General features: G+C 43.9%; 1 protein-coding gene across 1 annotated transcript; it reads left to right on the forward strand.

Annotated features, from left to right (window-relative positions):
* The first annotated feature begins 282 nt into the window (after positions 1-282).
* On the forward strand, positions 283-5,643 carry LOC126035383 (transmembrane emp24 domain-containing protein 7). The gene is made up of 3 exons (XM_049793935.1): positions 283-623; positions 1,761-2,006; positions 4,499-5,643. The coding sequence occupies exons 1-3, from the start codon at positions 456-458 to the stop codon at positions 4,733-4,735; spliced, it is 651 nt and encodes a 216-aa protein (XP_049649892.1). The 5' UTR covers positions 283-455; the 3' UTR covers positions 4,736-5,643.
* The last annotated feature ends 6,231 nt before the right edge of the window (positions 5,644-11,874 follow it).

The raw sequence follows: 11,874 nt of genomic DNA on the forward strand, positions 1-11,874 counted from the left end.
ACAAAGCCGGGATGCGTAGGCCTCACACGTGCACCTATAGTACCTTTGGTGCCGAGGGGTCGTCTGTGTGAACGCAGACACCACCTCGGTTCGCTGGTGTCACGGCCGGGACCAAGCCCAGGCCCCACGGCGGTGCCGGGCTGCCGCGCTCCCTGACAACCGTTGCCAGGCAGCAAACGCGCGGAAGAAGTGAGGAGCACCCCCTTCTACGCTGAACACCATGTCTATAAAACTATGGGGGCTCACCCGGAAGCGCTTCTATGAGGGCGGTACTAGGCGCTGTGGTAGCTTTCGGGTGTGCAGTGCGTTTCCTAGGTTAGGTTTCTCCGTCGTGACTGGTTAGAGCCACAGACATCTTCCTCCGGGTTCCGTGCTCGTTGGCCTCTGACGTGAGGCTATCCGTTTTCCGCCCGGCTCAATCTTTGTTACCATTAGTCCCCTCTGTACGCTGAGTGATGCTGTTACGGGGCTCCGGAACCGCGGGACCGTGGGGGTGGCTGACGCTGCTGCTGGTGGCCTGCACGGCACGGGCATCTGAGATCACTTTTGAGCTGCCTGACAACGCTAAGCAATGCTTTTACGAGGAGATTGTTCAGGGCACTAAGTGCACCCTCGAGTTTCAGGTACTCCTTGTTTCCCTTGGCCCCCGGGGAATCTCTTCTTATTTCACTTTTACCGTTAATATTAGGGTTTTAATAATATCTGTATAAACTGGTGGGCACTCAAACTATGTTATGCAAACAGCCTATCTGAAGTGTTGCTTCTGGTGCTTGGCACCTCTGAATAAATCTTTATAGCATTATGTGTTTGAAAAGATATTTAAATATTTCAAATAAAATGTCTACTATTTTAGAAAGCTTCTGTATGCATATAAAAGGGCTGTGCCTTTGGCTAGAAGTCTCTTCATCCTTCAGGATGCTTTATCTTAAAGGCAAGAAGTTTGGAGCAAGGATTAAATTTAACTATTAGCCTGAGAGTCATCAGAATAGTAAGCTATGAATAACTAAACTGCTAGTTGCCCTTGCTGTGGAGATTGGGTAGCTAGTCTGATTCTACAGAAAAATGTGCTATAGACCAATAATAATCAAAGGCTGACAATACTTGAGACCATCATATGAAGTTTTGAGTTGCTTGTAGGCATAATCTGAATGTGCTGGTGTTGGAAAGAAATACTGTCATTAATTGTGCAGGAGTGAGGCAGCAGAACCTCTAGAACATTGCTGTGTTGACATGTGCATATGAAAATGAGCCAGGCTGTAATACGTGTTCTACTGGACATATGCCATTCCTGCAACATAAAGCAGCTTGACCTAATAGGCTAGTTAGACAGTTTAGGCCATACATAAAGGAGCTATTTTATTGCATTTTGGCAATCTCAACTTGCTGAATAAATTGCACGGATGGGCTTGTGGATATAGTAAATTAGTAATTTATTACAGTAATGTCTTTGCCCCATCAAATTTCATCTACTCTAGCCTTTGCTCTAGTACCAGTATCTTAAAACAAAGTAACTAAAACTTCCCTCATATACTGTTAGAAAACATAGTTGATATTACATATCCTTAATTTAAAAGATCTTATTTTTAATTGTTCTGTGACTCTTCCATAGAATGAGGATTTTTGCAAACTTGTATTGAAAGATTTTTAAATTAATGCATTTTATTTTAAAACATTTGTCAGATCAAACAATTGGAAGCGCTAGTTGGGGAAGCACTAGTTGCATGTCTGTTCTGCTTAAGACAATTTCTTGTTGTTTTCAGGTGATTACTGGAGGTCATTATGATGTTGACTGTCGGTTGGAAGGTCCTGATGGTGCTGTATTATACAAAGAGATGAAGAAACAATATGATAGCTTCACATTTACTGCATCCAGAAATGGAACATACAAATTCTGCTTCAGCAATGAGTTCTCTACTTTCACACACAAAACTGTGTACTTTGATTTCCAGGTTGGAGAAGATCCACCACTGTTTCCTAGTGAGAACAGAGCAACTGCACTTACCCAGGTAAAATATTGTTGTTTGACAGTAACTGTTAGGTGGAGGGAATGTTTTTCAAATTAAACTGCATTAGATATCTATATCACTGTTGAAAATGAATGGGTTGGAGCTTCTTTAAAATAAACTGAGTTACTAAAAGTGAACCTTTTCTGAAAATTAGGATTTACATAATGCAGAGTTGAGGAGGAACTACCAAGTGTTTAAGTGGAAATTAGGGAAAATATACATTGGCCTAGAGTTTAAGGGAACTTTATAATGCCATGGTTCTATGTCTGTGGAAGTATGGATTTTATAAAGTGTGAAATATCAATGGATTGGGGTTTTCAAAATTCCTGAACTTTGGAGAAACTTTGAGAAAAATTTGGTTTTATATTAAAATAGTTTGGAGTATTTTTTGAGGGGAAGACTTGAGTGGTTGATCTCTTATGTAACTGTCACTTTTAAAATGGGAAGAGAATTCTAGCAAAATGAACAAATTAACAAAATCAGTCATACTTAACTGGCTTCTAGATATGTCATTTATAAGACACTTAAGTGGCAAAGCAGTATTCTTGCTCCAGACTTATTTTCATAATGTTCCCTTCTTTCTTCAGAATTTTAGTTTTACACCACTTCTGCCCAAACTAAATCATCCAACTTCACTTGGAATAGTCATTTCATGAATTCTCACTAACATTCTTATACTATAACTGTTACCAAGCTTCACTTTAAACAACCATTTAAAAATGCTGCACGTAGACACTATTTTACTAGTTTGAACTCAATGGTAGAAATGCCGCTTCCCGAATACCATCTTGCTCACTTGAATTTACCCCATGTAAGCCTGCAGTGGCTAAAGATTTGTAATGAGTAGGTGACTTGCTGTGAATTCAGTTATAATTATCTCTTTCTTCTCATAATCTTTCTGTTCTGCTTTATGTTGTCTTTTGATTCTTGATCCTGTAGCTCCCTATGTCCCTGCACTTTCTGTAGTCTTCATTCTGTGCATTGTTACATGTTTTGGGTTTTTTGTGTATTGGTGTGGGGGGGTGTATTTGGGTTTTTTTGGTCAGTACTCTGGCACCAGTAGAGAGTATTGAGAACACAGAACGTGCAGATTCTAGATCCAGCATCTTTGCAGGCTGTGGGAGAAGGTATAAGGAAAAAGTTTATCACTGGGTTGTAGCATACATAATGCAAATCAGATCTTTGGGAAAGGGGAAATTAACTTTCAAAGCATAACATATCTTTGGTAAGTAGGTCCTCCATTGCAATTTTCTTGAGGCTTGTAGTATGACCAAATTTGGGCAGACTTTCACAGGGAATGTAAAAGGTAAATCCCTGAAACTAGACTTTGTTTAAATTTAAGATCCCTGCTGCAGAGTAGAGGAGGGCTCTGTAATTTAGCAGTGAAACAAATGGTAGAACTTAATGCATGAAATTTTTTCCTGAATTTTGTTTAGAAGAATATTTTGGACTTGTTCAGACACCTGTCCTTAAAGTCATCAACTTGAAAACTGATTTGACACAGATATAAGTAACTGACAGTGATTTTCATTAGGGTGTCAAACACTTCCTTTTGTGATAGATTGTGCTTTTGATCTTCAGGAAATACTGATTTTTAGGGGATAGCCAGTTGGTTAGTTGTTCTAAAACTTAAGTATTTTGAAGATATTCATTAATTTTTTGATGGTCAAAAGACAATCATGGGTACTGACTCTTACTTTCAGAAGATAAACTGAAAATAGAAGAATTTTATGTGTAAAATGATCTAGGTCTTGGAAAGCCTGTAGTACATAGATTGAAAAGGTTAAGATTTTTCAGGTTAGAAAAGGGAATGTGATTTTTATGAAAGATGACAAGTGCAATTGGGCAACTTGGTCTTGAGTGTTTGTTATATGAATATGGTAGGGAGCATCCAAGAACACTGAAAGGTAACAGCTGTCCTTTCTCTAATCATTTTTACATATGTGACTAATAGAAGGGTCTCATGACAAAAGAACATATTGAAGTCAGCAATCTAGATTTCAGGCTTTTTTGAAACTGAATTATGCAATGAAGAATCGCATACTTTGACATCTAGAAGCATTTTAATATATACTATGCACATATTAGGTAGTAAGTTTCTAATATTATCTAAATCTGGAGATTTACTGCTTGTTTTGCTGGTATATGTAGAATTAACAAGTGTTGGATCACTGACATTTCAATACAGTGTTTATATTCACTTTTGAACCCAAACATGCATGAATTTTAAGATTCAGTTTGTGGTTCTTAGAGTGCATTACTTTTTATTGGGTCCACAGTTTTTCACACTTTAATACTGGTCAGTCACATTCCTGTGTGTAAAACTTGATTAATACATTAAATTTATAGTATTTCAGTCTGACAGTGGACTGAGATAATCTTTCATCTGTAAAGCTATGTGAATCCTCATTTTAAATATCAAACCACAAAACTTCACAGAACAAGCATTAGAAGGGTTCTTAACCAAGCTGTGTATTTGTTTACTTCTCTAGATGGAGTCTGCGTGTGTTTCAATACATGAAGCTTTGAAGTCTGTCATTGATTATCAGACTCACTTCCGGTTGAGAGAAGCACAAGGCCGCAGCAGAGCAGAGGATTTAAACACAAGAGTAGCCTATTGGTCAATAGGGGAAGCAATCATTCTTCTTGTAGTTAGTATTGGGCAGGTATTTCTCCTCAAAAGCTTCTTCTCGGATAAAAGAACCACAACAACCCGTGTTGGATCATAAATAGTAGTGATAATGCTTCAGGTCATTGTGCTATTCACTTGTGAAATTACTGTTCTCCAATTAATTGTAGCTACAAAGGAACTAAACGTGAAACATCTAAATGTCTACCCCTCCTCACTGATTAAAATCACAAAACATACCCCAAAAGTTATGAAAGGGACACCCAATTTGAAATATAGAGTAAACAATGTTTTCTGATACTTGTATTAAGTATCTGGCAATGACCAGCCTCTCTTTGGTTTTGCTGATTTTAATCCAAATTGAGTTTGGCTCTACCAATAAGATTACCCATCTGTGGTATAATGCTTTAAAAGAACCCAGCAATGTAGTGTCTGATGTGAAAGACAATACTCATGAAAACTTGATTTGACCTTAATTTTCAAGTTGCATGTATTGGATTATAAACAAGCTAATATGATGAACTGTAGTTGCAAGATGTATTGCACTGTTTTGATTTACTGTAACAAAAAAAAGAAATCCAGTCATATCCTTTGCTTATCTGTAAAACTGTTGCAAGCTTGATACTACGTGATGGTACAAATTCTCCACCTGCCTGGTTGTCGTGGTTTAAGCCCAGCTGGTAACAAAGCACCACGCAGCCACTCGCTCACTCACTCCCCCCTGCACCGAGCTGGTCGGATGTGGAGAAAACATAAAGGCAGGCTTGTGGGTCGAGATAAGGACTGGGAGGGATCACTCACCACTTATGGTCACAGACAAAAGACAGGCTCAACTTGGGGAAGAAACAAAATCAATTTAATTTACTACCAATCAAAACAAGGATAATAAGAAATAAAACCAAACTTTAGAACACCTTCCCCCCACCCTTCCCAGCTCAACTCCACTCCTGGTTCTCTCTACCTCCTCCCCTGAGCAGCACAGGGGAGCAGGGGGTGGGGTCAGCTCACCACACCTTGTCTCTGCCGCTCCTTCCTCCTCAGGGGGAGGACTCCTCTCTCTTCCCCTGCTCCACTGTGGGGTCCCTCCCACGGGAGACAGTCCTTCATGAACTTCTCCAACGTGAGTCCTTTCCATGGGCTGCAGTTCCTCACAAACTTCCATGGTGTGGGTCCTTTCTGCGGGCTTCAGTTCTTCCCAAACTTCTCTGGCATGGGTCCTTTCCGCGGGCTGATCTTCAGTCACACGCCGCTCCAGCGTGGGCTTTCCCACGGAGTCACGGACATCTTCGGGAGCCGCCGCTTCTCCGCTCACCTCCATGAGCTACAGGGGGACAGCCTGCCATCTCACCACGGGCTGCAGGGGCATCACCTCCTCAGGCACCCGCACCCACACCCACACCCCCCCGACCTCGATGTCTGCAGAAGTGTTCCTCCCACACTCCAACCCCTCTACTCACTACCGGTTCCCCTTCTTAAATCTGTTCTCCCAGAGGCGCTACCACTGTCACTGATTGGGTTGGCCTGGGCCAGAGGCGGGCCCAACTTGGAGCCAGGGAGCTTCTCACAGGAGCCACCCCTGCGGCCCATCCCCCACTACCAAAAAAACCCACGCCACACAAACCCATAACACTTGTAAATCTCCACCTTCAAAACCTGCTAAATTTTATACTTGGGTGTATTTGCTTAAACACACACTTTTCTGCATCAAAATATAATGCATTTCCTCTTTTACAATGTTTTACTAAACAACTTCTAAACTGAGACTACTTGGGAAATGTGTTTTTTCTATTAAAAAAGTTAAATATCCAATTAGTTTTTGAAAAATGCAATAAAATAGGGAGTCTTGTAACTTTGTCATTGAAGCTGTGTGTTATAAATCGACAGAGCCAATTCTATATAAAATTCATATATTGATTGAGAATAGCAAGCAAGCAGCGCTGGGCGGCCGGGGAGTCCGCGCTCCACCAACGGCTCGCAACTTTCTGTTATAGTTACATTCTTTTTATACAGTTCATGCACCCCTTTCTTGTAAATCTCCGCCTTGTCTTGCTTCTTTCTTCACTCGTGTAGGTTTGTTATTGGGCGGATTCGGTCAATCTTCTCAAGGGGGAGTGTCTTTTGATGTAGAATGTCTTTTGATGTGGAGAAGTGCAGTCGTGGTAGAGTTAATCCCCTTATCTGGTAAATTATAGCTGTTGTCTTTTTCCCTCCTTATCTAGTAAGTTATAGCCGTTGCCCTTTTCTGGTGACCCTTACGCAACATTTAAGCAAGCCTTGCTATTTACACAAAGCATTTGTTCAATCACAATGTGTGTCTTCCCCCTTCCAGATTGGTATGTAACCCTTATTGTCTTCTTTTAATTCAACACGAATTACACAATGTCAGGGAATAATTTGGTTCCCTGTCGATTACACTTTGCAATCTCTGTACTTGTGCTGCAGCTGCTTGTCAAATTTAATAGCAGAGATAGTTTGATTTTTATCAAGGAATACAGCACCAGCACTGGATGGTTATATTGCATCCATTAGGCACATGCAAAGCTTTTTATTCAATTGTTTTCCTATGAAGAAGCCCATTTGATACTAATACTGCATTGTGTGAGTGCTGTGAACTTTATTTCCCTGTGTGGTGCACTGATACATTATGGCCTTGTGCATGTAATTGCCACTCTCTTCTGTTAGTGGTCAGGAAATGTTTTAAATATTTTGGGGTATCTTTTTGGTAGATTTGTAGCTGCATTGCTTCCACTGCTCGTGTCTTTAGTTTATGTATTTGTGATGGGTTGACCCTGGCTCAACACCAGGTGCCCACCAAAGCCGTTCTATCACTCCCCCATCCTCAGCTGGATAGGGGAGAGAAAATATAACAAAAGGCTCGCGGGTCGAGATAAGGACAGGAGAGATCATTCACTATTACCGTCACGGGCAAAACAGACTCAATTTGCAAAACATACTCAATTTATTACAAATCAACCAGAGCAAGGTAATGAGAAGTAAAACGAAATCTCAGAACACCTTCCCACCACCCCTCCCTTCTTCCCGGGCACAACTACCCTCCCAGATTTCACCACCAAGCCCCCCCCAGCGGCACAGGGGGACAGGGATGGGGTTTATGGTCATCACACGTTATTTTCTGCCGCTTCACCTCCTCAGGACGAGGGCTGATCACACTCTTCCCCTGCTCCAGCATGGGGTCCCACCCACGGGAGACAGTCCTCCACGAACTCCTCCAACGTGGGCCATTCCCACGGGCTGCAGTTCTTCACGAACTGCTCCAGCATGGGTCCATTCCACGGTGTGCAGTCCTTCAGGAGCACACTGCTCCAGCGCGGGTCCCCCACGGGGTCACAAGTCCTGCCAGAAAGCCTGCTCCGTGGGCTCCTCTCTCCACAGATCCGCAGGTCCTGCCAGGAGCCTGCTCCAGCGCGGGGTTCCCACGGGGTCACAGCCTCCTTCGGGAACCCACCTGCTCCGGCGTGGGGTCCTCCACGGGCTACAGGTGGAGATCTGCTCCACCGTGGACCTCCCTGGACTGCAGGGGGACAGCCTGCCTCACCAGGGTCTTCACCACGGGCTGCAGGGGAATCTTCGCTCCGGCGCCTGGAGCATCTCCTCCCCCTCCTTCTTCACTGACCTTGGTGTCCGCAGGCTTGTTTCTCTTACATGTTCTCACTCCTCACTCCGGCAGCAGTTTCTCTCCGTCCCAACTTTTTTTTCCTTCTTAAAAATGTTATCACAGAGGCGTTACCACTATCACTGATTGGCTCGGCCTTGGCCGGCGGCGGGTCCGTCTCAGAGCCGGCTAATATGGGTTCGCTCTCTCTCGAACACAGGGGAAGCTTCCAGCAGCTTCTTACAGAAGCCACCCCTGTAACCGCCCCCCCCCCGCTACCAAAACCTTGCCAAACAAAACCAATACAGTATTGTAATAAAACCTTGTTTTATTTGGATGTTGAAGATAGTAAATGTATGTACATACAAGTAGCTTGAATTGAGCTAGTCAAAATAAGGCTAAACTTTAGATGGTTCTGGATGAACAAATGAACTCTGACCAATTTTTAAATGCACACAAACAAAACTAAGATGAAAAAAATTGTTGAGTTACTAACTCTAATTCAAAAGACTCCACTTAAACTAGTTTTCAGCAAGCAGAGAAAGAATGCTAAATCCTCATTAATTGCCTGTATTATTTCCAGAAAAGAAATTGACAAGTTTTACACATATACATGTCCAAGTGGCACTTGGACACTCTGAATAATTGATCTTAGATGACCTTACTTTAAAGTGGTGTGGTAGTTAAAAAAAAAACAAACAACTCCTTGTCTCTGTTGTAAACTGATAAACTACTCTTTCGGAAATAAAGAAAAAAAACCCTTTAATACTTCAAAAATGAGTTAAAAGGTCACAGGAGTATTAAAAAGCTTAATGTCTATTATGTTCAGAATTATGTATAATGTCCTTCTATCTTGTATTGAACTTGCAATATTGCAGTGTATTGGGTCTGGCTGAGATGGAGTTAGTACTCCCTATAGCAGCCCTCATAGCTCTGTAGCTAGAAAGGTGTTGATAACACACCAGTGTTTTGGCTACTGCTGAGCAGCGCTGGCACAGCATCAAGGCTGTCTCTCCAACATTTTTGCCCTCCCCTCAATGGCAGGCTGGGGCAGGGCAAGATCTTGGGACGGGACATAACCAGGACAGCTGACCTAAACTAACCAAACAGATATTCCATACCATATGACGTCAGCTCAGATATAAAAGCTAAGTGAAGGGAGACAGAAGGGGGGGGCATTTTTGTCTTCCAGAGCAACCACTACGCGTACTGGAGCCCTGCTTCCCGGGAAGTGGCCAGACATCGCCTGCTGATGGGAAGTAGAGAGTAACATCATTTGTTTTTTCTTTGCTTTCGCGCGCAACCTTTGCTATCGTTTTATTAAACTGCCCTTATCTTGACCCACGAGCCTTTCGTTATATTTTTCTCTCCCCCGTCCAGCTGAGGAGGGGGAGTGATAGAGCGGCTTTGGTGGGTACCTGGTATCCAGCCAGGGTCAACCCACCACAGTCCTTTTTGGCGCCCAACGTGGGGCAGGACAACGGCAGTTTTGCATTAAGCGTTCTATAGCTAGTTATTAAGTGGCAAGCTCCTGTGCAGGTCACAGAGCTTGTTAGCTGCTTGCTTATCTCTAGCTTGCTGAGTTTGGGAACATGTTAATGCAAATAATGGCTGTGTGCTTTGTCCTGGCACTGATGGCTTTGTTGTGCTGTGGGAGTTATCTTGTGTGGAGAATGAAGGAACGTGGGAACGTGCTAATACAAATAGTGTCTATGTGCTTTGTCCTGGCAGTGATGGCTTTGCTGTGTTGTGGGAGCTATCTTGTGGAGGAGATGAGGGAACACATCTCCCTCTCCCTACCAGGCATTGATGTGAATGGTTTTATTATGCAGGCTCCCGAGGTCCTTGTTCACCCTTACGTGAGCTGTTCAATACTAATAATTAATACTGGTGGGATATTATGGGTATTGTGGAACCTGGTCTCTTCCTGGTATAAGAGGAGGCAAGTTTTAGGTGAGGCAATATTGAAATGTGCCCTCAAGCGACCAGTCCCTGGGTGGCAGGGTATATGGAAGGATTTCGGCAGATTCCTAGGACGGTTATCACCTCCCATAATCTGGGATTTTACATCCGAACAGACAAGTAACCCTGGCAAACTGACACGTCACCTGATAGAAGGGTGCCTTGCCTATCCCAATGAAAACCAGCAGCTTCTCGCACTGTACTGGGGCCTGGCCTATGCCTACCGAGCCACAGTTCAATACTCTCAGAGGACCATGGTTGAGGCAGGGACCCAGACTGCATCTAAGGACACGATGCTCGAGATAGGGACCCAAACAACAACTACAGTAATTGCCCCAGTAGTGAAACGGAAACAGTGGACAAGGAGATCAACGGGTCCATACCATCGATTAGTGAGGGAAGAAGAAGAAGAGGAAAGGCTTGATTTAGAAGCTGGTCCTTCGATAAGGAAATTGGAGGAAGGAGTGAGGGAACTTAAACAAGAAGCAGAAACTACCCGGTCCCTGACGTCCTCAGAACTTCGGGACTTGCGGAAAGATTACAGCCGCCAGCCAGGTGAGCGGATTGCTGCCTGGCTGCTACGATGCTGGGATAACGGGGCTGATAGTCAGCTACTGGAAGGCAAGGAAGCGCAACAGCTGGGATCCCTCGCTAGAAACCGGGGAATTGAAAGAGGAATTGGGAAAGAGGCAGCAATTTGCAGTCTCTGGAGCCGGCTCCTCTCAAGTGTGAAGGCAAGATATCCATTCAAGGAAGATCTTGTAAATTCATCAGAAAAGTGGACTACTGCAGATGAAGGCATTCAGTACCTGAGAGAGTTAGCAGTGGTGGAAGTCATCTACAGTGATCTAGATGACGAGGAAGTTTCCAAAGACCCAGAGGATGTCCTGTGCACACGAGCCATGTGGCGAAAGGTGATTCAAGGTGCCCCAGCGTCGTATTCTAACAGCTTGGCAGCAATGTATTGTCCAGATATGGAAACACCAACTGTGGAGAAAGTGTCGTCTTGGCTCCAAAACTTTGAGGAAAATCTCTGTGTCTCCTCATCCCTACAGGACAGTGCCTTGGCTGTTAGGGATGCTCCAAGAAATCAGTTCTCCCCTGCCCCAGTCAGAGGGAAAGGGAGCCCTAGGCGTATGCCACGTGGTACACTCTGGTTCTTCCTGCGTGACCAAGGGGAGGACATGAGGAAGTGGGATGGTGAACCCACCTTTAAGCTGGAAGCCCGCGTACGTGAACTGAGAGGGAAGACAGCTGTTAAGAAGGGGTCACCCAAGAAGAAGGCTGTCAGCGTAGTTGCTGTAGAGGCCCAAGAAGGCACTCAGCGATCCTCCAGGCATAGAAGAACTGAAAACACCTCCCTTGATTCTGGTGAGGGGACTTCTGGTCTGGTACCGCAAGGATCGGACAGTGAATATTCTGATGAGGAACAGCAATAGAGGGTCCCTGCCTTCGGCCAGGAGAAGGAAAGGGATGATCGGATATACTGGACTGTGTGGATTCGATGGCCTGGCACATCAGACCCACAGAAGTATAAGGCTTTGGTAGACACTGGTGCACAGTGTACACTGATGCCATCAGGATACAGGGGCACAGAATCCATCTGGATCTCTGGAGTGACAGGGGGATGCCAAGAATTGACTATACTGGAGGCTGAAGTGAGC

The sequence above is a fragment of the Accipiter gentilis genome, chromosome W, assembly GCF_929443795.1.
Source record: "Accipiter gentilis chromosome W, bAccGen1.1, whole genome shotgun sequence".
NCBI lineage: Eukaryota > Metazoa > Chordata > Aves > Accipitriformes > Accipitridae > Astur > Astur gentilis.

What these genes read in the sequence shown, in the direction of transcription:
- LOC126035383 (XM_049793935.1), top strand. Translation starts at nt 456, where the DNA reads ATGCTGTTACGGGGCTCCGGAACCGCGGGACCGTGGGGGTGGCTGACG. An exon ending in AGTGCACCCTCGAGTTTCAG is followed by an intron (nt 624 to 1,760) that starts GTACTCCTTGTT and finishes TGTTGTTTTCAG; the next exon opens with GTGATTACTGGAGGTCATTA. An exon ending in GAGCAACTGCACTTACCCAG is followed by an intron (nt 2,007 to 4,498) that starts GTAAAATATTGT and finishes TTACTTCTCTAG; the next exon opens with ATGGAGTCTGCGTGTGTTTC.